Raw genomic sequence first — 25,293 nt, 5'->3', positions numbered from 1 at the left:
AATGGGACCTGCAGAGACAGTTACTCCAACTAAGGACCATGCATGGAGAGGACTGAGACCCCCTGGGGGTGGGTGCAGCCTTGCCAGGCCACAGAGGAAGATGATTCAGCCAGCCTTGATGAGACCTGATAAGCTAGGGTCAGAGAGAAGGGGAGGAGGTCCTCCCCTATCAGGGAACTAGGGAAGGGGCATAGGGGGAGAAGAGAGAGGGTGGTTGAGACTGAGAGGAGACGAGGAAGGAGGCTGCAGTAGGGATACAAAGTGAATAAATTGTAATAAATAAACATATAAATTTAATTTAAAAAAAAAGAAAGATGGATCCGCAGATCCTAAACTATGGATTTTAAGAGCAAGCAAACTCTTGGGGCTTTATCTCAGCAACAGTATGGGGTGATTCTGTGGCTCTGGTAGAGGCAGCTCCTGGCATGTCCAAGCTTAGAACCATAGCAGGTGAGATGGCAACGAAGCCCTGCCGCACTGATGGGCCTTGTTCTCCAGTGGGTGCTAGGGGCTAGTGGAGGCAAACATGTCCCCTAGCTTGGTCTGAGCAACTAGAGCTACTCTTTCTGAGACATAACAGTTTGGAGTATCATAAATTAACTTGTAAATGTGGTGTTAGATGCAAAGCTTCCATTGTGACATTCTCTAGACTCTGAATCCAACTTTCTTGTTATTGCATGGGAAGACACAGGACCCACTTTCCTATATCATATTGTGTAAATTTGGAGGGTAGCAATTGGAGCATCTCATGTTACCATTCAGGAACTAACAGAATGGATTAGTCTAAATACACTGAAGTATGAAAGAAGACATGACAGTAACACTCACCAAGATACCACATCTCAGGAGCAACAAAGACAAGCCTCCGAGGAAGACATTAAGTGTAGGCAACCCTATAGTAAGAGATCGAACAGATATGCACACATATCTTTCTGTACAGATGCTCATACTCAACCACACTTAAGCACATACCCAATACACACAAAATTTGATGCAAATAGGACCAATGGTGAAGGAATATAGTGACAACTCAAGGACACTGTATTAGTGAGGATCTCTAGTGCAACAGAACTGAGAGGATAAATCTATGTAAAAAGAAAACTTATTTAAGTACTTACAGGCTGTAGCCTAGTTAATCCAACAATGGTTGCCTGCCAATGCAAAGTCCAAAATCCAGTACTGTTCAGTCAATGAGGTTGGGATGCCTCAGATGGTCTTCAGTATATGCTGGAATCCCGAAGCAACAGACACTTATGCCCGTGAAGGAATGAAGTTGCTAGCCAGAGAGGACAAGCAGGAGAAGAGCAAAGAACTTCCTTCTCCCGCATCCTTAATATAGGCTGCCAGCAGGTGTGGCCCAGATTATGTGTGGGTCTTCCCACGTCACATGATTAAGAAAAATCCCTCACAGGTGTGTCCAGCCACTTGGGGTTTAGTAAAGTCGAGATGTGGTCAAGCTGACAACCAAGAATAAATGTCACAGACACACCACCACATCTTTTTTTAGTATAGTATTTTTAATTTATTCCTTGAGAATTCCAGACACTTAAACACCATATTTGGATCATATCCATTCCTGTCTCCCCTCCTCCAACTCCTTTTGGACTCTGCCACAAACAAATCCCTTTCCATCTTCCTGTCCTCCTCTCTTTCGTCCTTTGAAATAACCCACAGGGTCAGTTAGTGCAGCCAGTGTGTGCACAGGTTGGGGCTATTCAGCAGGGCATGCACAACCTACCAGTGGCCATACCCCAGAGAAAAAGGACTCTCTACTCTCTCTCCCCGAGAAGCCATCAGTGACCAAGATTTCTTCAAGTAGAGGTGAGGTCTCATTTTGACTGGCTTGGTCTTACAGAAGTCTTGTACTGTCACAAATCTTAAAAGTAAAAACAGAAAGCAAACAAAACAGCTCAGCATCTGACGTGACTGGAACTGTTTCCAAACAGGAGTGAGTGTGAGCATGCCTTCATACGCTGAGGTGTTTATGAGAGCTGAAGCAGTGCACTCACAAAGGCTCTTGGTGGCAAACAGTCACAGGAGGCTGCCTTGAACATCAAGGGAAGGAGAGTCTGACTGAAGACACATGCCATCTTCATGAGAAGCACTGAGCCTAAGGTCCAGGCCATGGGCCCAGCCTGGGACAACCCACATTGCTGTAGCAGCCTCCCCTGGCTGCCAATACTTGACATTCTCAGCTGCAGCAACTGCCTGTCCGACAGCAGCAATGTGCAACAGTCAGAGGTGTGGGGGTATCTGGAAAACTGACACACACAAACACACACTTGCAGTTCGAGCCCTGGATTAGCTGATACCCGGTCCTCCCTTAAATTAGAGCCCAGATAACCCCGTAAAACTGATGGTCATCACAAAACTATTTTTATCTGTGAATACATTTGTTTTTCTAATCAATACCCTGCCAGTCACCCATTAGTTTTTCACCCAGTACTTTCAGCTTTCTCCCTGGCTCTCTAGAAATCAGGGGCAGCTGTGAGACAAGGTCTAGCAAGTGCACCTCCAAACAATTACCCCAGTGGTGCACAGGCTTGAGCTATGATGACATCCTCTTTTCTCCCTAATGGATGAAGAAAGTGGAGTACCCAGAACAGGCACCTTCCTCATCAGGAGGGCAACATGGCCTGTCTGTTGTGTGCAAACACTTTGCTGTGTTTGTGTTAAGCTACTGACATTGTGAGATTACTTTCCCACAGCTTCCAATGCTAACATAACCAGGCACCTTGAAAGGATTTTCAGTGACACTGTGGGACACTGCTCAATGACCTGACCAAAAGCACAAGCCAGGACTTTCTAATAATAGCCTGAAAGTCTGACCACACATGTACTGACCATAGGGCCCTACAGGAAATGGTCATAAAGAGGGTTGGCAGCCTACACATAAACTTGGTGAGGCAATATGAGATCAAATACAAGCAGAAAGAGTGCAGAAGCATGGAAGCTCCCAGGCTAGGCTCGAGCCCCTCAACGTGCCCAAATCAGGCACAAAGTGTAGTCAAAACTTGGCCTTTTAGCCAAAAGCAATTCAAGGATGGTTGCCTTTAGTTCGTGTAACTTTAGAGCATGAATTACCAGAAGAGCAACTATATAAAAAGAAAACAGACTTAACGAGAAAACCAGGAAGGATAATGGTAGAGGTGGCTGCACCTGGAACAAAGGGGAATCACACTGGCCAAAGCCTACTGTTTACCAGAGAGCCATGAGGCCAAAACAAACAAACAAACAAAAAACATAAAAGCATCACAGAGTGCATGGGTGCAGTTCCCCTAAGGGATGGGCCATGCACTCTAGGAGGGCACAGCCTTAGTACCCATATCTGATGTGACCAAAGTAGAACAATAACAAACAAACAAACAAACAAAAAAACAGAGCACCATGCAACCAGAGAAGCACCAACTCCAACCAGCAGACCCTTATAACTGCTGTGAGCAGCAGACCACACTCAGCCACTGTACCCTAGCAGGGAGTCAACAGTGCATCTTCTTAGCTCATAGGTCTCTGGAACCCAGAAGCCTCACTCAGGACCCATAAACAGAACTGTGTGAGGAGGGTAGATATGCCCCACCATGCTAGGTTCCTTGACCAAACAAGACCCTCTGAGAAAGTATGACTGTTTCCCAAGCGGGATCTACAAAGAAACAGATGTTTACCACTGGCAGGGAGACTACTTATTTTTCACCACCAAACCACTGCTCTGTCTTTCTAGACCAGTGGTTCTCAGCTTGTGGGTCACGACACCTTCACAGGGGTTGCCTAAGACTATTGGAAAACACAGATATTCACATTACCATTTGTAACAGCAAAATTACAATTATGAAGTAGCAACAAAATAACTCTGGTTTAGGGGTCTGCACAACATGATGAACAGCGTTAACTGGTGCATCATTAGGAAGGTTGAGAACTTAGCTTTTAGACACAAAGCCATCAATCATTACTCGGTTCCCCAGTAGTCATGTACAACCACATGGCTGTGTTCTAGCCAGGGAAACAGGGAGAAGCATGTGGGCATGAGTAACATATTTCACTTTATAAGCCTGGTCCTTTATAAGCCTACATAACTCTCCAACAGTTCTTAAATGGAAAGCCTAGTGTGTATGTGGGGGAAGGGGGACATAAAAGGTGGCTGTACAGGATGGAAGGGGTATGGTGGCCTGCAAGCTGACCGAGAAGAGGATCTAACTGCCAACAGCCACACAAGGTCCTATGCAGACAAAAGGGACTGTTACTATAGCAGGTGTTTGAGATAGCACTGAACCCATCGTGAACTAACTTTTAAGTGACAAAACTATGCACAGAATTAAACATTTAATTGTGAAGGTACCACACCAATAATGTTGTCTTCCATCCCAAGCCATTGTCCTATTGTGCTTCCTCAGCAATAAAATGGAATAGCACATCCCAGAGACATGCTACACACATGAGCATCAGACAAGTAAAAATAAGAAAGACTAAGTTTATTTTTCTAGTGAGATTACAGTATATGTGAAACCAAGGGAGCAATTCAAGAAATACCATGATGAGTGAATGATAAAGACACTATGGTTCTAAAGCTAAGTCAGAAAAAAAAAAAAGCAGCCATCTCAGATATACTAAAAAATGTACATTATACAGAAAAAATACATATGATTATTCTGTTATCCAAAAAGCATCATTGTTTAAAATATAGGTGTATTCTTAAGGGGGGAAAAAAGTTTCCTTCTGATTATAAAATATTAAAAATGTTTCTCAGCTACACATGTAGAATCATGTTACCTGATTCTTGAATTTGGAAAAAAATATTAGGCAAATCAATAACTGATGGGCTCCCACAGAAAATGGAAGCATCACAAAATGCCTTTGAATCTTTACTTAGAGCAAAAGATAAAGTTCTTCACATTAACTTGGAAAGTTCTCCAATTCAGATACTCTAAAGACCTAGATACCGAGGCTAACACTAACAAATAGCTATAGATACCACAGGTACCAGAATGCAGCAAAATATTAAATGTGCCAAAAGATCCTATCTTTATCCTTAGACGTTGTCTTTGGTTGGCTGGTTTGGTTTGGTTTTTTGAGACAAGGTTTGTCTGTGTAGCCCTGGCTCCTGGACTCACTTTGTGCGCGATGGAAAAGGGGAGCAATTGTTTCTGACACTCTGTTAAGTCTGTGGTGTGTTATAGAAACTGGAATGGACTTGGAGGGGGGAAATCACTTGTTAATAGTTCTCATGCTAAAATTTAAATTTTCCTTCTGTCGTGGTTTAAGACAAATCCAAAAGTATCCCTCCCGATGCTGTCTGCACTCAGGAGCACGGGCTGCGGGGTGAGGGGACAAGGGCTCAGGAGGGCCGCTCTTGGCCGTGCAGACCCGCCCACAGCTCGGCGAGAGCACAGCCGCAGCTGACGCGCACCCTCGCCCCAAGGCGCGGTCCTGTCTGCAAGAAGGTTGGGAGGCACCATCAGGGGCCGCACCACTCGCACGCGCCGCTCGAGCCTACGTCTAGAGCTTCCCGGCCACCTCCGCACGGGAGCTTGTCGCCAGACGTCGCCCCGGACACCGGCGCTAACGCGAAGTCGCAATCCCAGACGCCCTCACCTGCAGTCCAGCCCGACTTCTCCGGAACTCGCCTCTGACGCCTGCCGCGTCACTATGGTTACGGGGAAGCCGACCCTTAATGCCGCGCTTCTTTACACTCGCGAGAGCCGGGCGTTGCTTCACTTCCGGCTGTATAGACCTGAGTCGTTTCCCGAAAGCCCTTGCTTCCGGAGTACCACACTTCCGGGCCCGGGTTCTCTTCCGCCTGCTGGGGTGAGTTCCAGGTTGAGCCCGGATGCTGCGGGTGCTGCGTGGTCTGCGGGGCGTGGCGGTGAGTCCGGGGTCGGCGACCTAGCTGTTCTTCAGACACCTACGCCCCTAGGGGCCTGCGCTGCCGCCCGCCTCACCGCTTCTCTTTCCACCCGCCTCCTCGGTTCCTTTCCGCTGTCCTCTGCTCTTCACCCCATCTCTCGCTCCCCTGCCCCACCGTCGGTTCCTGGGACCCAGGTGCACGCCTCTCTTGGCCTGCGTGGACGAGCACCTCCGGTCGAGCCTGTCACCCGTGCCTTCTCAGCACACCGACTGCAGATGAAGGAGTACCCGAGTTGAGAGTCCCAGCGATGGCTGCTCCCTGGAGGTGCGCCTTGTTGATGATCCTGGCGTCCCAGGTGGTGGCCCTGGTAAAATGCTTGGAAGAGGACGACGTCCCGGAGGAGTGGCTCCTTCTGCACGTGGTCCAGGGCCAAATAGGAGCCGGGAATTACAGCTACTTGCGGTTAAACCACGAGGGCAAAATCATTCTCAGGATGCAGAGCCTGAGAGGGGATGCGGACCTGTACGTGTCCGACAGTACCCCGCACCCAAGCTTCGACGAGTACGAGCTACAGTCAGTCACTTGCGGCCAGGACGTGGTCTTTATACCGGCGCACTTCCAGCGCCCGGTCGGGATAGGAATTTATGGACACCCGTCTCACCATGAGAGTGACTTTGAGATGAGAGTATATTATGACAGAACTGTGGATCAGTACCCATTTGGAGAGGCTGCCTATGCCGCTGACCCAACAGAAGCAAGTCAGAACCAAGCTTATGCTCCAGAGGAGACAGCCCAAGAGGAGTCAGTCCTCTGGACGATATTGATTAGCATTTTGAAATTGGTGCTTGAAATTCTCTTCTGATCCTTTGAACTTGTGCTGCAGCACAAACCCTTATCTGCACAGAGCGATTACAGTTTGCTGTGAACCTTGCTACTTGACCTGGTGGAATTCTGGTTACTTTTTTCTAGACTAGGATGGAAAAATAAAGCCATAGTTTTGTTACCTCAGTTTACTCCCCAAGCAGGAAAAGCAGCAAGCACAGTATTTTAGAGATTAAAGTTCCTATAAAAAGGGAGTCTGCTCAAGAAAGTGTTTAAATACATTTTTCGTTAGGTGAGCAAAAAGATCGCAGTAACAGACTGTATAAAACAGATTAAACTTGAGTGCTGGTGCAGATGAAGTTAAAAGGCTGATGAATAGAATTTATTCTATAGACATTCTAAATGAAGTATAGCACTTAGAGTTTTAAAGAGGTACTAAAGCCAGGTCAGAAATGCAATGACAGCTTCACTCTTCCCAGAGCCTCTGCACAGTAGGAATATGGTACCTGAAACCTAAGCAAGCTTTCCTGACAGGCAAGTATTTACAAACTATTGATGTGCTGTTGACGAGATCTTAGGCCATTTGCTCTTTCCTCTGCTTGTGCTGATTGGAGCTCTCTGGTTATCTGGTAACTGTGGTACTACCTAAGCAGGTCAGGACAGAGTCATAACAAATGGTAACTAACTTTTCAGATTCAAGAAGAAATATTTCAAATTAAGTTGCTACCTCTTTCTGCTAATCTGTGGGAAAAGGTGACACTAAGAAATTAAAATCTGGGGAAATGAGCCATTTCTCTGTGACTTTCTTTCAAGGGTGGGAGTTGGTAATAATGAAATAAATCAACTTGAAGATGTTTAAGGTCATAGTTAATTTCAAAAAAGTTCTTTATTGGCATAAAAAGGAAAGTATTGTAAATAAATTGGCACCAAATATCCCAAACATGAGGGTCAAAAAACTATTTTATCCCTCTTTGCTGTTTTTCCCCCTTCTGCCCACTTTCCTGGGTGTTGGGGGAGCTCGCTGACAACAGTCACAAATCCAGCGACCTAGGAGAAAAATTGTTAGTTAATATGGAGTGGAATTTTAATTTTATAGGATTGAGCACAAACCATCTAAACTCACTCCTGAGCTATCTGTAGTGATAACTCCTGGGGGGATTTTTCAGTGGGGAGGGAGTACTGACTTCCTTAAGCCAAGGAAGATAATATAAACAACCCTTAATCGTGTAACCCAATGCAGTGTGAACTATTGCATGGTGTAAAGAGTAAAGTGTGGACTATTGCATGGCCAAGATAAGGAAAGGCACTGTAACAATCATTTGTACCTTTAAAAAAATTACCATTATCCTTCTTAAAATTAAAATACCATCATGTTTTTAAAACCTCAACAACACAGTTCCTAATGTAGAACTTTTTAATGAATCTGGCTTTTTATGGCCTTTTTCTCCACTATTCTAACAGCACCCTCTCTGTGGCACTTTAAAAACCTATACCACATACTTGATATGAATTACTACAGAACCTTAAGTGCTGTATTCAAGTTGCTTACTTTTAAAGGATTTCCATGAAATGTAAGTTTTATAGAGTACTATACAGTGTTAACTATGCAACTAAGTTCTTAAAATTGCACAATTACCTGTATAATGTTTTAATAGAATTGCTGTGATTTACTATTTGATTCTGTGTCCATTCTAAAATTATCTGGAATTGTCATGCTGCCTCACTTTATAGAAAGATGTCTTAGCATATATAAAGACAGCAGTCACTTTGTTAATAGATAACCTTTAGAAATAAAAGCATCCAAACAGACTGGTGCTGTTACTGTAGTAATTTTCCTAGAAAAACACCAGCTCATTCTGCATCTCAAATTGAACTTCCAAAATCTAACCTAGGCATCCTGCCATCTCATTTGTTCTTTGGTTCCAAAAATGAAAATCAAGTAGCTGTGACACAGACAGTAACAGCTTGGTCATAATTGGAACATGTTTATGGCATTTATGCAGCCTTAAAAAATGCTGGGAGATCTTCATCACACAAGAGAATGTGTTTTGTTTTGTTTTTCATCTTTACCTGATGGAATAGCACCAAGGCCCACACAAAAAGTATGATAACCTCTGTCACACACATCACAGAACATCATTTCTTCTTCATGGTGGGGCTGTCCACATATAATGCATGTCTTACATTCCATACATTGCCATGGGTAGGTCTTAATCATAGAAACAAGCTCCATGGTCATATCCAAGCAAGAAGGGTGGCCTAAATCAAAACCAACATGAATAGCATTTCACAATAGAACTTTTAACTTACGGCATACACAATATTAGTTCCCAAGAATGGCTGTCATGCTTAATATTACCATTGAAACATCAAAACACAATGTAGAGGCTACATGGGCTTTATGTATGTCTAACAAGTCATATCCATTTGTGGATTATTTGATGGACACCTAGCTGACAACTATAAGCCCTAACTTTTGAGGCAACACACAGGGTAAGGTTAAAATCTTAAGGAGACATCTCTACTTACCACTGTTATCACACTGGGAGCAGTGTATAAGAGATTCAGCCTTTCCTTTCTTGTTGGACTCCTTACCCTTCAGACAAATTCCACATAGAGCATTTGGAATGACCTTTGGCTGGAAGGGTAGAAGAGGGCTATAAATTCATGCCAGAAGTACTCACTATGGGTTCAAAATGGGATTCTGTTATTACCTTATCTTTACTTTTGGTAATCTGCTAATGAGAACCTTTTTGTCAAACATAACTGGATATCAGATGGATCAGAACATAAAACCCCCTCTATGATGAAAGCCTAGACTACACTCCATAAAAACATAACCTTGTGTTGCCTAAGTTCATCACTCTGTGCTCCCTACACACAGCACTTTCCATATAAAGACCAAAAACGAAAAATGAAATAGGATGTCAAATGCCACTAATAATCGGGAAAGAAAATCCAAGTATGAAATGACCATACATAAAAGCTAAAGCTAAGTTTTAAACAACATACATATTCACTTTATTTTAAAACTGGTATTTTCCCAGAGATATAAAGCTGAACCTATAAAATAAAATTTAAAAAAAAACCAAACCCACTATTTTAACATTTTAATTGAAAGATGTCCCATTCATACAGTCATGCATAAATATCTGTAGAAATCTGAGTTGTATGCATATTCTTGTTTCCTGTCTAAACATTAAGAGAACTATGGCAAAGGAGAGAAGTATTCACTGTGACATGTAAAACATAAAAACTTTTGGACAATAAAAAATTGTAATCAAGTATGAAATATACAAAGTATATTTTGAGTATCATCCTTCAGATTAAAAACACACAGTATTAGGGCTTTAAACATGGAATAAGACAGAGTATAAAGGGTTTCCTACACCTGAAATAAAATAAAAGGGCAGGAAAGGGATATCTAAGCATCATAATCTTGACCCTCAAACAGTGCTCAGTTGTACTATAGGGTATGCATGAAGAAATGGTTAAAAAAAAAAAAAGGGTTGGAGGACAAAGATGATTTACAGAGTAATAGTCTAACACAGTCAAATGCATTGTGTCTCTTTTCTAAATTATTTCACCACTGAGAGATCTAAACTCACTTTAAATATCTCAATGCCACTTTTATACCTTGTCAGACCTAAATAATTGGTTTTTAATTTTTTAAAATATTTTCTTTGCAAAAGATGACAGAGGCATTCAAAAACAATTTTTGGCTTATTTATTTTTTTAAAAAGTCAACCTTATACATAAATATGATAAAAAAAACAACTAAACAATCACAAATGTCTCTACAAAATAATAAATATCATGGAGTTAAACAAGCATATTAAAATGTCCCATTGACTACTCTCCATCTCCTCTCTGTACTTTATACCCTGCTCCCCCAGAACATGACAGCAGTTTGTTATTCTGCTATCCTGCTGAACCTAAGCACATGCTTTCACTGTGTCCTGGACATCAGTAAAAAATAACTAGTAAGTTCACTTCTAAGATTGAATCTTAACTGCCATAATATGCAGCAGAACTTTCAAAAACCTGTACTAAAGGTAAAAGATAAACTTAGATAATACTTAAGAGTTTAAGTTAGATACTAGCATAGTAAGTATTCTAATATCTTTTACTAAAGTCAGGAAATAAACCACACAATACTAAATTTTGAAAAGAGAATTCCTCATAGGAGACTCTTTACAAAGCAACTCAAGGAGTAAAAGACAAATCTAATTCACATTCTAGAGCAATTCAAGTTCTACAATCACTAAAATACACATAATGCCTACAGTAAAAGGAGACACTAAGAATCTTCAGGGTTTACCTTTAAAATTACACATAATGTTCTGATAAACCACTTAAAATTTTTTCTTACCCAATAATCTTCATCTTGAAAAGAAAAATTTGAGGAAAGACAAAGAGAATGAGAGAGGGGAAGAAAGAAAGGTGATAGATGGGGGAGACACAGCAGTGGAAGAGGGAGAGAGAGACAGCACTGTGGAGTCTTCTGCATGGCTGCTGCAGTTCAACACACAGAAGCATTGTTCCTGTACATAAAGACTCACCAGGCTACAGAGCCTCATCCAGACCCTCACAGACAAACCAAAGACCAGCACTGAAGGAGGGAGATATGCAGAAGTCCCTGGAAGACCATGGAGAAGGCCCCATGCTTCACGGGGACCCTCTGATCTCCTTCCCACACTGCAGCAGCCTTTTAGTTTTCTTCAGACAACAGCCCTTAACATCTTAAATAAAAGGCTCACATATACTTCTCTTGTTGAAAAAATAGCAAAATAAGTTGAAACTTTCATAGTAACACTAACACAGAATAGATTTTAATTATATATGTGTAGGCCTGAAGCCTAACAATTACATTTTAATTTCAGGTTAATATAACCTAAACAATACCGTCCTACAAGTTAAGGGCAAGTACTAGTCCATCTTACTAAATTACATACATTATCATGTTTAACTCCCATATTTTAAAGTGTGTGTGTGTGTGTGTGTGTGTGTCTGAATGTCAGCTTGAAGTACCCTTATATTTAGGCACATCTTGGCTCATTAATACTTTCTCTAGGTTAACTTTCAATAATCATGCTCACAATATATATCTATATATTGGCTGAACCCATTTTTGAAATACCTGAAACATTTTTAGTAACTAAAAACATTACTAAAAATGTTTACAGATTATAAAATGTTTATTTTGCATGAGGCTCCCTTGAGTACTATGAACTAAGATTAATCTATATGATTTACTCACTAGATCGGTGATAATATGGATTGTTCTTCATTTCTAGCCTGTATATTCTCTATTATAATGAACGATGAAACAGGTTCTCCCTGTTTAAGTGTCCTCAGCCCTGGACAGCTGCCGCCACACTGGCCCCTCTAAGACAGTGACACATACTGGCTCCTGCAAGCTGTTTCTAAAATGTAATCTTTGGAATTTGTTTGGTTTCAATTATTAAGCAGTAACTGAAATAATCTTTAGTTTACAAAGCATAGATAAGCTATACATGTAAAAAAACAAAAATACCCAAGTACAAAATCCCACAGAAGCAGCCCACTGACTCTGTCCTTGGAAGGATTCCTTGCTGAGTAAGCCTTCAATCTGCTTGGCCGTGCCACAAAAGCATGTTCCAAATGGTTCATACATGGGCCCTGTCAGAAAGTGTCTTAAGTGAGACTGAAAGACAATGACTCACAGCTCACTTCTGCTTGTTTTCTGTGCTTACATGCCATTGTTCCGATGCTAACACACAGGTGTTTAACAACTCAACCTCGCGAGACTCTTGCAGCCTTCCTTTAGCACACCTCCATAGAGAAACCGGCTCCATACTCTAACCCAGCCAAGACCAGGAGAACTATATGCTGTAACATTACCATCCATGTCACAAAGCTGAACACGAAGTCCACTCCTTCTGTGATACCCTTACATCCCTTCGCACCACAACAGCTACTCTCCCCTCATCTAACCTTCTGGAGGGGAGAGGCATACAGAAAACAAATATTAAAAATAATAAACAGAGTTTCTGATAATCTATGACCTTACTCTTCGAATAATCAGATCCACAAACTAAGTTTTAGTCCTTGTCACAGAATGGTACACCAGCTATCTGCCAAATATTACAAAAAGCCATGATGCAAGTAATAGCTTTTACTATTTTTCGATCCCAAACATGGCAGAATTTGGCAATAGGATCCAACAATCCTTAGAACAAGCCCAGATATTCTCAGTGAAAGGCACTACAAAAATACCACCTCATGTGGTTGTAAGTCCATTCCTACTTCACAGCTCACCAAGTTTAGCTTTACCAACTGTTCAGATATTCAAAATGCTAGACAATTATGCCCTGTACTTAAAAAAAAGAAAAAAAATCAAGTTCTGCCTTGAAACAATGTTTTAAAAACTATTTTTCTGGTTATTAATTAAAAGGGAATGAACACCCATAAATTGTTATATACAGGAAATAGAAGCTATACCATGACCAAAAGTAATAAGAAAGCCACCAGAGGAAGAAAGCAGTGGACAGGTGCACAGCACAGGGACAGAGTGAGCACAGCAGCTCAGCTCCTCAGGCTCAGAGTTAACGGTCTCAGGGAGAGGCTGAGTCAGGGGCTTTTCTCTTCTACCTTGTACCCAGGAACTGATTTGGACAGTACAGAACGTTTGGAGCCGTCTTTTCTTGGAGTGGCCACTTTGTCTTTTGATTTCTGTCTTCCCTGGAAGGTGTCCTCCTGGCTGTCAGGGGGGCTGTCTCCTTCAGACACATTGCCTGAGGAGCTGTCCTGTAGCAAAGAAGTAAAAACAAAGGTTCCTTGGAATTAGGACCAAGTTGTGTCTCAGTTGTTTAAATGACAGAAAACATTTTTTTTAAAGTTTTAGCCAATGAAAAATATAAAGATGATTCTAAGAAAGGTATTTCTAATAGAGTAAAAAAAAGCCATGTTAAAAGTTATTTACCCTTCTAATTTCTGTTAGCAAGTTCCTAGTCAACTATGTTTTCTGATGTAACTGAGCAGAAAAATGGAATTAACAACTCAACTATTATATTATACAGCTTCAATATTTTTCATGCCATAGGGATACAGAGTTTTCTATTTTAAAAAATACTTATTTTTTCCTCTGACTAGAAGTCATTATGAAAGTCCTTCAAATATATAACCATGTTCAAAACTGTAAAAAACGCAATGTCATAACCCTAACTGCCTACAACAGTATGAAACATTTTATTTGTTCAAGAGACAAGATCTCAGTATCTAACCATTTAATTCATTTTATAATTTAAAGCTTTGTAACAACTTTATAGTCACATAAATTATGAAAACTGAATGAAAAAAAAATAAGCTATCCCTAACCACCTGCAATGGTATTCTGGTTTCTCAGTATGTTTGTACTCTGCAAAGGCCCAGACTCTCTCAGACATCCCCCATATCCTGAAAATGTGGTTTCATTCTGTCAGCATAATTCAAAAACTTGGATTATACTGCATGTGTGTGCACACTGTGATACATCAGTGAACACATTATCTCTATGCATACACAATCACACACACACTTAATGCACATGCATCACACAGCATATGTGCACAAATGTGCTTTGTCATCTTGGTAAAGTACTATATACATTTCCTCATGTTATTTGAACTACATTTCTTTTGTGTTAATGTATCACCACTGTGGATAAAGTTTTATTTCTAAATCTACAACACTACAATCAACATGTTTTTCTTTATTTAAATTTTGCTAACATCTGATTAAGTGCTTAGAATTAATTCTGTTAGCAAATTTGCCAGGTCAAAATCTGTGAAAAAATTCTGGGTATGTTGTCAAAATGGTTTCCTCAAATTTACATTAATTTTTATTCTGCAGAACTGTCTGATAAAGTTGCATTCACCATTACTAACTTCCATAGCTCCTTTCTGCTGACTGACAGGAGGCATCACTGCAGTAGGGCATGGATAGAACCTTGTTTCATGTAACATGTAAGATTGTTATGTTACAAGTTGTAGATAAGGAAATACAATGCCACTCAGTGATTGCAGGTATTTGGGTTTGCTACAATGTAAGGTATAAGATGGATGTAGCTTAATGTATATTTTTGAAGAAAGTCACAACCTTAAGTCACCTTAAGAGATACTTTATTCCCCCAAGGACAGACATCCTGCTTTTTTAGCAGTTAAATTTTTTGTATGAAAAAAGGCACCCAGAAAAACTAAATATAGTACAACACATTATTAAGCTAACACTTTCCTACAGAAGCCTCAGGTTACGTAAAAGGAGCACAAAGTAACTTGCTGCCCAAGCACAAATCACATTTCTCTGTGGCACAGATCGGTTTATTTTGTTCAGTATTTTAATCTGCATAAAGAGCAAGTTGGGTAAAAGAGTATTAATGTTCAATACAATTGCCTCTCTTGCTCAAAATAGAAGATTTTAAATATAAAACTTGCCCCCCAAAAAAGCAATACTCAACCCGTTTATATTAACACAATAAATATTCTTGGTGAATTTTTTCTATAAATATATGCGACAGTCCTGTTCAAAGAGTATGATAATAGAGTTCAATTGAACATTCCAGGAAAGCAATCAGCAAATAAGCAAAGGACGTTTCCTGTTAAGGTACGCAGTCCTACCGAAGTGCCTTTATTTTTTCGCTTCTCATCCCCTCGGCCATCTTCACCATCATCTGAATCACCATCACTGTCCAGTGCTGGGAGCTCTGGGTCCAGGGGCGGCTCATACAGGGCTGTGTTCAATGGCAAGTACCGCAGCTCATCTGGTGAGTACCTAAGGTCAGAAAGGTTGTTTTCATTCTTCCTTGAATATTAAAAATGGAAAAACTGTGAAATTTGCCTTAAGCTTCCCACGCACATGTACTTCACAAAAACTGGGTAGGGAGAATTTCATTTTGGTCATCAGGTGGAGATAAGTAATAAATTTTTACCAATCTGAACATATTTTCCTACCAGCTGACCATGCAGACTGCATTTGATCCTATCTAAACATAATGTCTGTTTTTCCCTTTACTATCAAACCAAGAGAAAGATAATAATGTGTCAGCAGACAGGAGGGAGACGTAAGCAGCCCCGAACAGCACATGAACATTGGGCCCAGGGCCCCTCATGCGCATGTCAGTCCCACACCCAAGTTGTGGCAACTTCTACATCACATACATACACTCATAAAATCGGCTCAGCGGAGAGTAAACCTCAGGAAACTAACAGACGACTAAGCGGTATCATCAAGTGCGTGGAATATAATAATTAGGATCAAAATTAGGGATGTTTTTAGTAGCAGTTACTTTGTGTGAAGCATGTTTTGCAACACTGAAGTCTCTCCTAGTTCAGGCTGCACACAGTCCTCCTGGTCTCAAGAGGCTATTGTTCAAGACCTACCTCACTAAAACACCACATCAGAAACACGGGTTGGCAGAACACCACCAAACTTTTAGTAATTTCCAGATTTAAAACATTTTAAAAAGTTAAAAATTTGCACAATTTAAATTAGACTATCAAACAGAAAGTACACTTCCATGCTCTGGGGTAAATCATGTCTTCTGAACAATACCTATTCTGAGAACAGGTTTGCAGAATGAAGCCTGCTACTGGAAGAAAAGCTGAGATTTTTGAAACAAAAGGAACCCATTAGTCCTGGCTTAAAAGGCCTTTGGTTATACTTAAGATGGAAAAAGGAAGTAAATACACTCATGGCGGGGGGGGGGCATGCCTGCCCTGCATTTACTCTGCTCCTCTTTCTCCCTCATCTCTTGCCAACAAGTCACACCCTCCACTCTGCACTGCACGTGGTGAGCCCCGCATAAATGAAGCCTCTGGCGAGGGAGTTGAAGCTGAACCAACCTGAGATGCTGATTTCAAAAAAGCTTCCCAGTAATGCAAACTACTGGGCCATGTGCCGTCCTGTAAGCACCAACGAGCCACCCAGACAGAGGCATTGGTACTCCACACTCCACCAGGCCTTCAAATTCTGACAGAACGGTGTCCTTTATATAGAACCCAACAGGAAATATGTAGACACAAGCCTGCACATCTCTTGGTGTCACTGGTAAACACAAACTTTTAGGAGGCTCTGAAAGGAATGATAACTAAAATACCAAATACCTCTTATAGTACTCCTGGAACTGTCCGGGGATGAGAGCCACTGGGTAGGAACTGACCTTGGTTCTCTCTGTTGGCAACACTTTGTACTTTCCTTGAGGCACTTGGATAACCTGTGTTAAGATCAAGAGACGTGAAAACTGATTCCAATCTGGGAAGCAAGGCTTCAAGAAAAGAATTCCCATGTATAAACTACATCTGTGTCCCTGCCCTGTAAGAAAGCTAGCAATCTAAATGACGGCCGCAATAACCTGAGGGGCAGTTGGTGCTTTCCAACTGCACGCTTAAGTTTTGTGCCTGTTATAACCATGCACCGACCCTGAGGAAAGGCAGCATAAAGTCTCTGGCACACCACAGCCTCTCTGTAGCTCACCTGCTCCTTCTATGAAATGTAGGGGACACTTGTCTAAGCTCACAAGGCTTCCCCAAGCCCAAAGAGACAAGCATAGTATGCTACTCTCACACCACTCTTGGGACATGGGAATTATGATACACAGCTACTATTAGTCTCACTCAGTAAACTCTCAACCACAAAGCAAAGAGGTTTCAGAAAGAAGGAAAGGAATGAGCGTGGGAGGGCAGGCAAATGGCATTATCCAATACAGCATTAAAAATGGTATCCTATTTCTGTAAGAACACACAGCACAATAATAATAACAACAAAAATAATAATAATAATGGACTGGTAGCGATTCTGTAATAACAACAAAGAAGACCCAGATACTGCTGAACTAAGTCACCCTACATGTGTCTGTAAGTCAAAATACGCTCTTCTCTCTTCCATGCGTTCCCGGTTTAAATTGCTATTGAATTCGGCGGCTTTCTTGGCAGCTTTCTTAATGTACTCAGGAACTTTGCTGGCTTCAACTTTCTGAGTATTCTGTTGTTGCATTTGCTGAAAGAAAAAATAATACAGTTAGAAATCATCATTTTATAAAAAGTTTCCCCAACTCCCATGACAGACATAATCACTTCAAATCACTTACAGAGTATTCCTTATAGTGATCTGTAATTCTCTGACGTTCCTTTTCTTGTAGAATAACAGAATATTCAGCGTGTTTAGCTGGATATTCTTTTATCATTAAATCAATCACTTCATCACTGCGCAATGCTGTTAAACCTATTTCAGATGCCCCCAAAAGTAAGTAAAGAAAATATCTTAAGACCAAGTAAACACAGTTGCTTTTTCAAAACTAGTTTTTCTTTCAAACAATTCTACTAACAAAACAAAACAAAACAAAAGCAACTCATATAATAAAGCAACATTAATACATTTAAAAATATTAAAAGTTACTTACTCTTCCTAATAAAGTCAAGCAATCAAAACTGAAGGTTATTGTTTTAAAAAAATCAATTATTCAACCAAATGTGTGTCTTTTCCATTTTATGTAAATTGTAAGAATACTTAGAAATATTTGTGAATGTTATATACTAGCCATTAATAATTAATACAGGATATATAAAAGTTATTTCCCAATACATATTTCTTAGTCTCTAAATCTATATATCAGAAATATTATCAATTCACATCTCAAAACATTCACCCATCTACACATGCTGTGTAACTTTCACAATTTCACTATCAGATTTTCCTACGGCTGTGATGGATTTACACTGGAAAGTACCTGTTGACATTAACACACTCACTAAAGATATATTATGAATGAAGTATATGCTATAAGGAACTAAAAATTTGACAGTATTTGCCCTTTAAAAGATAAGAATCTATAGGTTCAATCCCCAGCACTACACAGAGATAAAGATCTACACTTAGGTACAAATTCCACACCCAAATGCAAATTTGACAACTCTGTTAAACTTATACTTAGAAAATTATATGGTATTATAAAAAATTTTATTCATGTCCTTTACTTTTTAACAATACTTAAAAATGAAGTAAACAATGTATCGTTTAAATAATTTGTTGATTTTGTAAACTGTCTTAGGAAGTGTGGTATTTATCCATTTTCCATATGTCACCTACAAATGTACAGCTCTAAAGACACTCCAGGCGCTGATTACCTAGTGTGCACTGCGTTTCTGTGATGACGTTTAGTTCTCTCAGGTACAGTTTCTCCTTGTGAGATAAATCTCGTCTCTCTAAATCTCCAAAAGCAGAATAAAAGGACTTTTAACAACTGAAACTATACATTTAAAAACTTTTAAAAAACTTTAAAAAAAAAAACTATTTTAAACACATCTCTTATTGCACATTATAAGTATTATTGAGGTAGCTACTCAAAAAGTCTTATGAGTTCGAGAAGTAAACATTGGAAAACTAAAAACTACATTAGGGCAGTTAATCACGAATGGCTTTGTACAATTCATACATGGCTTAGAAGCTAACTCTATCCCTGAGGTTATGGAGCAACAGTTAAAATTAAAAAACATTGGCTATAAAGTGATTTTTTTTTTCCCAAAATTAACCTTAAATAGTTAGGCATGGTGGTATACGCCTATAATCTCAGGACTTATTCTGCCCTTAGATAACCTGGCAACATAAAAACATGCTAACTGCAGAGTAGGATACTGAATGATAATAGTAAATTAAATTCAGCAAAGCTACTTGCTTTGTAAATATATAAAACAGAAATCATTCATAACCAAGCCTTGGAGTAAACACCCTGTCTTTGTTAGAAGTCAGATGTCATCTATTATACACACTGAGCCTTAAGTACCTGGATATTTCCGCTTGAAGGAGGTCACACCCAGATATTCACTGACTTGTTCCTGAAGCATATAGTATTCTCCTGTTTCATCAGGTGGCCATTTGTATTCTATTAAGTTTTCTGCTGGGTAGTAACTAAAGCTAAGACATAAACACACATTATGCCTTATTTGTGAATTTATTAAATTTTAATCATATTTATATTTCAACTTATTTTCAAAACAATTTTAAGAATTGAGATTCTTTTTTAGTACTGCTATGATTTTCAAGAAAATTACAAAATGGATAGAATAATGATACAAAATTTCACATAAAAAATTCATTAAAAGTAGCAATTCCTATACATGCAGAGAATCTAAGATTGGAAAGATGGCTCGGTGGCTGGAGCGCTTGCAGCTCTCGCAGAGGATGCGCACTCAGGTCCCAGCACCACAGCAGGCAGCTCACAACCACATGTCCAGATCTACCTGATCTTCTGGCCTCTGCAAGTACCCACAGCCACCTGTACACACACATCAAGACAGACGAGTAAAATTTTAAAACCCAGCCAGGTATATATGTAATTCCAGCACTCGGGGAGACAAACACAGGCAGATCTCTGTGAGTCTGAGAGCAGCCTGCTCTACAAAACGAGTCTAGGATAGCCAAGGCTACAGATCCTGCCTAAATAAATAAATAAGCAAGCAAGCAAGCAAATGCCCAAAACTAACCAGACCAAAGCACGGTAGTAACAACTCTTAACATATTTTTGATTTAATATTCACTATAACTACTTCAGATACAACTTACACAACTTCTGATCCTTATCTATTGCTCGGTAAGTCCCAAACAACCGAAAAAGCACATTTCCAAGGACCTCTTTCTCTGTGAACTGGACAATAGGCTATATTATTCTCTACAAACCCAGAAGCAAAAGAACAGACCGATTTTGGAAGTTCTGGTGTACTGCATTCAACTGCAATCCTGAATAGCAAAGGGTACAATGAATGTGTCAATCTAGACCATCTAACTTCTAAATTAGAGGCAGGAGTGTGCCAGTGTTTTAGTGCATGTGTTCATTTAAAAAATAACTCATGAAAAAAAATAAAGAAATAAAAAATAACTCATGAAATATCACTCTCAAACCTATTGCTAGAAAACAACATAAGCACGCAAAGCTCCAGAAAGGAACCTTCCTCCTGTCATATCACATGTAAAAAGTAGCTCAGAATGGGTCAAAATCCTAAATATCGAAAGTGTCTAGAAAACCTGAGTTAGCAAGAGATTATTAGACATTAACACCAAAAACCAAAGTTACAAAATAGACAGCATCAGAATTTCAAAAACAAAAACAAAAACAAAGGTGACACTATCAACCATAGGGGAAAAAGGGCCAGAAAGTGCTAGAAAATATTTACAAACCACATATCTGATAAAGGAATTAATATGCAGAATACATAAAGAAGTCCCATAACTCATCAGCAAAAAATAAAAATAAAAAAGAAATGAACAGCTGGGCATAATGCTGCAAGCCTTTAATCCCAGCACTCTTGAGTTTGCACCAGCCTCATCTACATAGTGAATTCCAGAACCACCAGAGCAACATAGTAAGACTGTCTAGGAAAAAAAAAAAGGCAAAAACAAAGGCAGGGGGTTGGGGGGCTGGGGAGAAGACAAAGAAGTAAACAGGTATTTCTCCAAAAATAAAAATCAAATAGTCAAAAATAAGTGATTAGCCATGGTATTGAAATCAAAATCACAGTAGGAATGACTTTATCTTTCAGTATTGCTATCAAAAAAAAAAAAAAAAGCAACAACAATAATAATGTTGCAAGGTTATAAGGGAATTAGAAGTCTTGTGTATTGTTGGTGGGACTACAAAATGGTACAACTGCTATGGAAAATGTATGGAAGGTCCTCAAAAAGCTAAATATAGAATTAGTATATGATAGAACTTTCTGCTTCTAGTTATATACCAAGGTATTAAAACAGGGGTTCTAAATGCCTATGTTCACTTTAACATTAATTACCCCAGCCTATAGCTGAATAAACAAAATGTAGCCACACATACAATGGAATATTGTTTAGACTTAAGGAAATTCTGACATGAACTCCAACACAGATGAACCATGAAGCCAGATCCCACAGGCAAGTACTATATGGTTCACACTAGGGGCAGGAAGTAGACCTGCGGTAGCTGGCAGCTAGAGGCGGGAGGAACAGGAGGTGCCACAGGTCCATGCAGCTGGAGTTAGTAAAGTTTTGGAAAGGAATGACACGACAGCTGCACAATATTGTGAATGCAATTAATACCACTGAACTAGACACTGAGAAACTCTTACAATGGTGACTTTTAGGTACCTATTTTACCATAATTTTTTAGAAGTTCTCAGAAGCAAGACCCACTTTGGTGTTATATTATATAATGTGACTTTTTTTCTGTGGAGGCCAGAGTGGGACGTCAGATTCTGTGGCGCTTACAGGAGATTTGTGAGATGTGGGTGTTGGGAACCAAACTCCAGTCCTGTGAAAGAGCAGCAAGCACTTTTAACTTCTGAGACATCTCTACAGCCCCAAAATTTTGATAACTGTTTCTGCTGCCTGGGATGCACAGGGGAACAAGAAGAGGCGAAACAGTCTACAAAAGTTACTGGTAAACCTTAAAGTAGCAGTACCTAAGATCTTGACTTGAAGTCTCACAACTTCTTGAGCTGTCTCCTGAGCCCATTCGCCTCCTTTTAGATGGATGGGTTCCATCGTTTGAGTTATCTTCATTATCATCCTGTATATTTAAACGATTAAAACATAATAATACAGAACAAAAGAATGAATTTAAAAACAAAGAATGATTATGTATCTTTCCAGTCTAAGTATTAACAAGAAAAAGTATATTTCTAACTAGTGTCCTTAGAAAACTTAATTACCTAGAAAAATTAAGAGGACAAAGACTTTGTTATAAGTGAAACAAAGCTACAAACTGACCTCCAATCCAAACGAAATAAAAATTTCAACTACAATTTATAAAATGTACTCTACTTTCACTTTCTTACTAGGGTGAGTTGAAATGTCTTCTGCTTTGAATAGCCACACCACTCTAAAATTAAAGCAAGCCTTCCTATTTAAGCTGGGAAATAAATATTAGCAAATCTTACAGCACCCTTCCACTTACAACTGGCCCATAGGAGTGCATTCTAATTAGGTACTTCGGAGATAGAGAAAGATTGAACACTGGCTACCAAAGTATAACTACATTATTTTTCTCCACTGCAGAAAGTGATAAGCTCATCAGAGATATATCAGCCATTCCATTAAGGAAATGAGCAATCAAATGTTTTAAAAACAATTTATTTACATATTCCCAAGGCCTAAGTCATATTTCTTAATCAAGACAATGTGGCTCCTAACATTACTACTCTTACTATATATTAACATAATAAAGAGGCAGCACAGGTCAGCATGCCAGTGCTTGGCTGCCTGGAGTCTTACTGGGCACTGCCCTCCACCAGCTGTGTGGTAATGCTGCAAGCTTCTCCTTGTCTGGAAACCTAGGTGCTGAGACACGGATTAAGTGAAGTAACGCACGGAGAGCATTAAGAGCAAGGGCTAGCGCATAACTGTCTGACAGATAATAAAGTCATGATTAGTTGTAAGTTTGTACTTTTCATTATGTCTCTAGCACCTAAGAATTTACTAAAATTCTTTTACGAATAGAAAAACACAGAAATCATTCTTTCAGTCATCAAAAATGAAGTCGACAGAAAGCCTTAACAACACTTTTAAGACTAACGATCAAGTGGAAGTTGTATTTATATCCCATACTTCACACAGTTCATTTTAAGCACTGAAGTGTCGATTTTATTAATTTGTGGACGTTTAGCAATGTTTGTACGGCAACACTTTCTTTTAGTTAAAAAAAACAGTAAGAACAAACAAAAACGGAAGTCGATACTAAGTTTTCAAGCTCAAAAAGGTAGACTCCGGAGGTCTACATTCCAGTGACAGGCCCGGTCCTCAGGCCGACCCGAGCAGGCACCTTCGGGCACCGCGCGCCCTTCGAGACCCAGGCAGGGCCACTGGGTCCGCAAACACGCAGCGGGAGGCCCCCGGGCAGGGACGGCACGTGGCCGGGACACCTCGGCCGGCCAGGTTTGTGGGTTTGAACCTGCGTCCCGCCCGGCGTCTTCGCGACCCAGACCCCTAAAGGCCGCAACTTTTCCGACTTTCCCAGGCTGAGGGCGAGTCGCCCAGGCGACCCGCCTGAGCCGCTCTTCGGCTTCCCCGTCCCCGCGGTTCCCGGACAAGTTCCCACGCCGCCGCGCAGGTCGCCCCGAGGGCTGTGCCCACCGTCGGCCGCACTTGTTGCTCGCGACCGGCCGCCCCGTCCCCCGCCCGCGCACGGCCCGGCCCGCGGCAGCCGTTGGGAGCCCGGTCAGCTCACCTTCGGGGACTGCGCTCCGGGTGAGGCCGGGTCGCTGTCGCACCGCCGCGGGGACAGCGCCGCCCCGGGCCCGGACGCGGCCATCAGCCCCAGCGCCCCGCGCCGCCGCCGCCGCCGCCGCCGTCGCTTGGTCCCGGCCGCCGCCGCCGCCGCCGCAGCCGCCGCCGCCGTCGCGCGGGCCGCCCGGCGCCCCGGCCCCGCCCCCTCCGCCCGCCCGCCCGGGGGCCGGCCCCTGCCGCCGCGCGCCCCGCGGCCCGCCAGCGCCACCGCCATGGCCGCCAGCGCGCCGCCGGCCGGGACCCGCGCGCCGCCCGCGTCAGCCGGCCGCGGCTGCGCTGCTCCGCTGGCCTGGGCCGGGGCCCGCCGCCTCGCCGCCTCCCCCCGGCGCGCCGCGCCCGGCCCGAGCTCCGCTGGCCCGCCGACGCCCCGGCCCCGGCCCCGGCCCCGCCCGGGTTCCCGGCCGCCTGGCGAGCTCGCCGCCGCCCCTTCCTTGCGCCCCCAGCCCGGCCCTCCGCGTCAGCCGCGGCTCCGCGCCGCCCCGCCCCGCCGCGGTCCCGCCCCCTCCCCTCCTCCGCCGCGCGTCAGCCGGGGGTCCCCGGTCGGCCGCACACTCCTCTTCCCCACCTGGGTCCCCAGCTCCTCCCCTCAAAGAGGGGTCCCCACCACGTGGCGTCCTTCCGGTCGCCAGCCCTCCCCTCTTCCCGGGGTCCCCAAGCCCAAGGTGCCTTCCCCTTCCTCACCTAGGTTCCAAGCTCCTCCCCTTAGCCGGGGGTCCCCTTAACCGCTGGGCCCTTCCCTTCTTCACCAGGGTCTGCGCTCCCGCCTGCAAACGAAGGACGACTCTCGCCAGTCACCTCATCTCTCCTCAGCCCTGAGGGCCTACCTCCCCAGGAGGCCCGCCTCCTCTCCCTTTGAGGTTTCCCCCTCTCCTCCTCAGCCTGGGACCCTCTCTCCTGTAGTGCCCTTTCCCCGCCTCTAGCCCACCCCTCCCTCTTCACTCCCCGGGGTCCCCAAGGCACCCTTGGCTCCTTTGTTCTATATCTGCCTCTTCTGGGACTTTGGGATGGTGGCCCTGATGGCCACGGGAAAGTCAGAACTGCTCTCCAGCTGAGCGAGACCCAGTCAAGGAGAGCATGAAGGTCCCCAAGACCATACGATGAGTCTGAAGAGCCCACAATCACCTGCAGGACAGGGATTGGGAAGGCCTTGAAACGGGAGCCAGGATGTTTGGAGAGGATTTATATTGATAGTAGTTCTTAGACTCCGCCATTTCAAAGTCCGGACCCCAGCCTTTGAAAGGTGCATCCGGAGAACAACAGGTCCAATGGACAAAAGTGGGGCCAGAGAGGCACCCCCTGCGTCCCCATCCCCTCCACTCCCCACAACTTCAAGAATGTACAGGACCAGAGCAGGAATGGTGGTGGTGATT

At 42.2% G+C, this 25,293-nt stretch overlaps 3 protein-coding genes across 9 annotated transcripts in view; 1 reads left to right on the top strand and 2 right to left on the bottom strand.

Annotated features, from left to right (window-relative positions):
* Window positions 1-5,707, bottom strand: part of Wdr27 (WD repeat domain 27) — an 87,278-nt gene extending 81,571 nt beyond the window's left edge. For all 6 annotated transcript variants that reach the window (XM_060373305.1, XM_060373309.1, XM_060373307.1 and 3 more), the window contains exon 1: window positions 5,587-5,707. The gene's annotated coding sequence lies outside the window, so the exon portion shown is untranslated. The remainder of the gene's footprint in view (window positions 1-5,586) is intronic.
* C20H6orf120 (chromosome 20 C6orf120 homolog) lies at window positions 5,641-8,470 on the top strand. The gene is given in 2 exon segments (XM_021653926.2): window positions 5,641-6,042; window positions 6,045-8,470. Coding segments are annotated over 2 exon segments (1,059 nt in total). The 3' UTR covers window positions 6,702-8,470.
* Window positions 7,529-24,046, bottom strand: Phf10 (PHD finger protein 10). Of its 2 annotated transcripts, none has more exons than XM_021653924.2 (12): window positions 23,865-24,046; window positions 22,102-22,208; window positions 19,458-19,588; window positions 18,802-18,885; window positions 17,766-17,899; window positions 17,525-17,674; window positions 16,783-16,892; window positions 15,298-15,451; window positions 13,295-13,450; window positions 9,191-9,299; window positions 8,732-8,920; window positions 7,529-7,708 (listed from the first exon to the last, which is right to left on the bottom strand). In XM_021653924.2, exons 1-12 carry the CDS (start codon window positions 23,946-23,948, stop codon window positions 7,623-7,625), a joined length of 1,494 nt encoding a protein of 497 aa, XP_021509599.1. In that variant the 5' UTR covers window positions 23,949-24,046; the 3' UTR covers window positions 7,529-7,622. The 2 variants fall into 2 exon arrangements, with proteins under 2 accessions (XP_021509599.1, XP_021509600.1); XM_021653925.2 differs by having other exon boundaries at window positions 18,802-18,879; window positions 23,865-24,033.
* Between the last annotated feature and the right edge of the window lie 1,247 nt (window positions 24,047-25,293).

This window comes from Meriones unguiculatus, chromosome 20 (assembly GCF_030254825.1).
Source record: "Meriones unguiculatus strain TT.TT164.6M chromosome 20, Bangor_MerUng_6.1, whole genome shotgun sequence".
Taxonomy (NCBI): domain Eukaryota; kingdom Metazoa; phylum Chordata; class Mammalia; order Rodentia; family Muridae; genus Meriones; species Meriones unguiculatus.
This window is presented reverse-complemented; position numbering and strand designations above follow the sequence as displayed.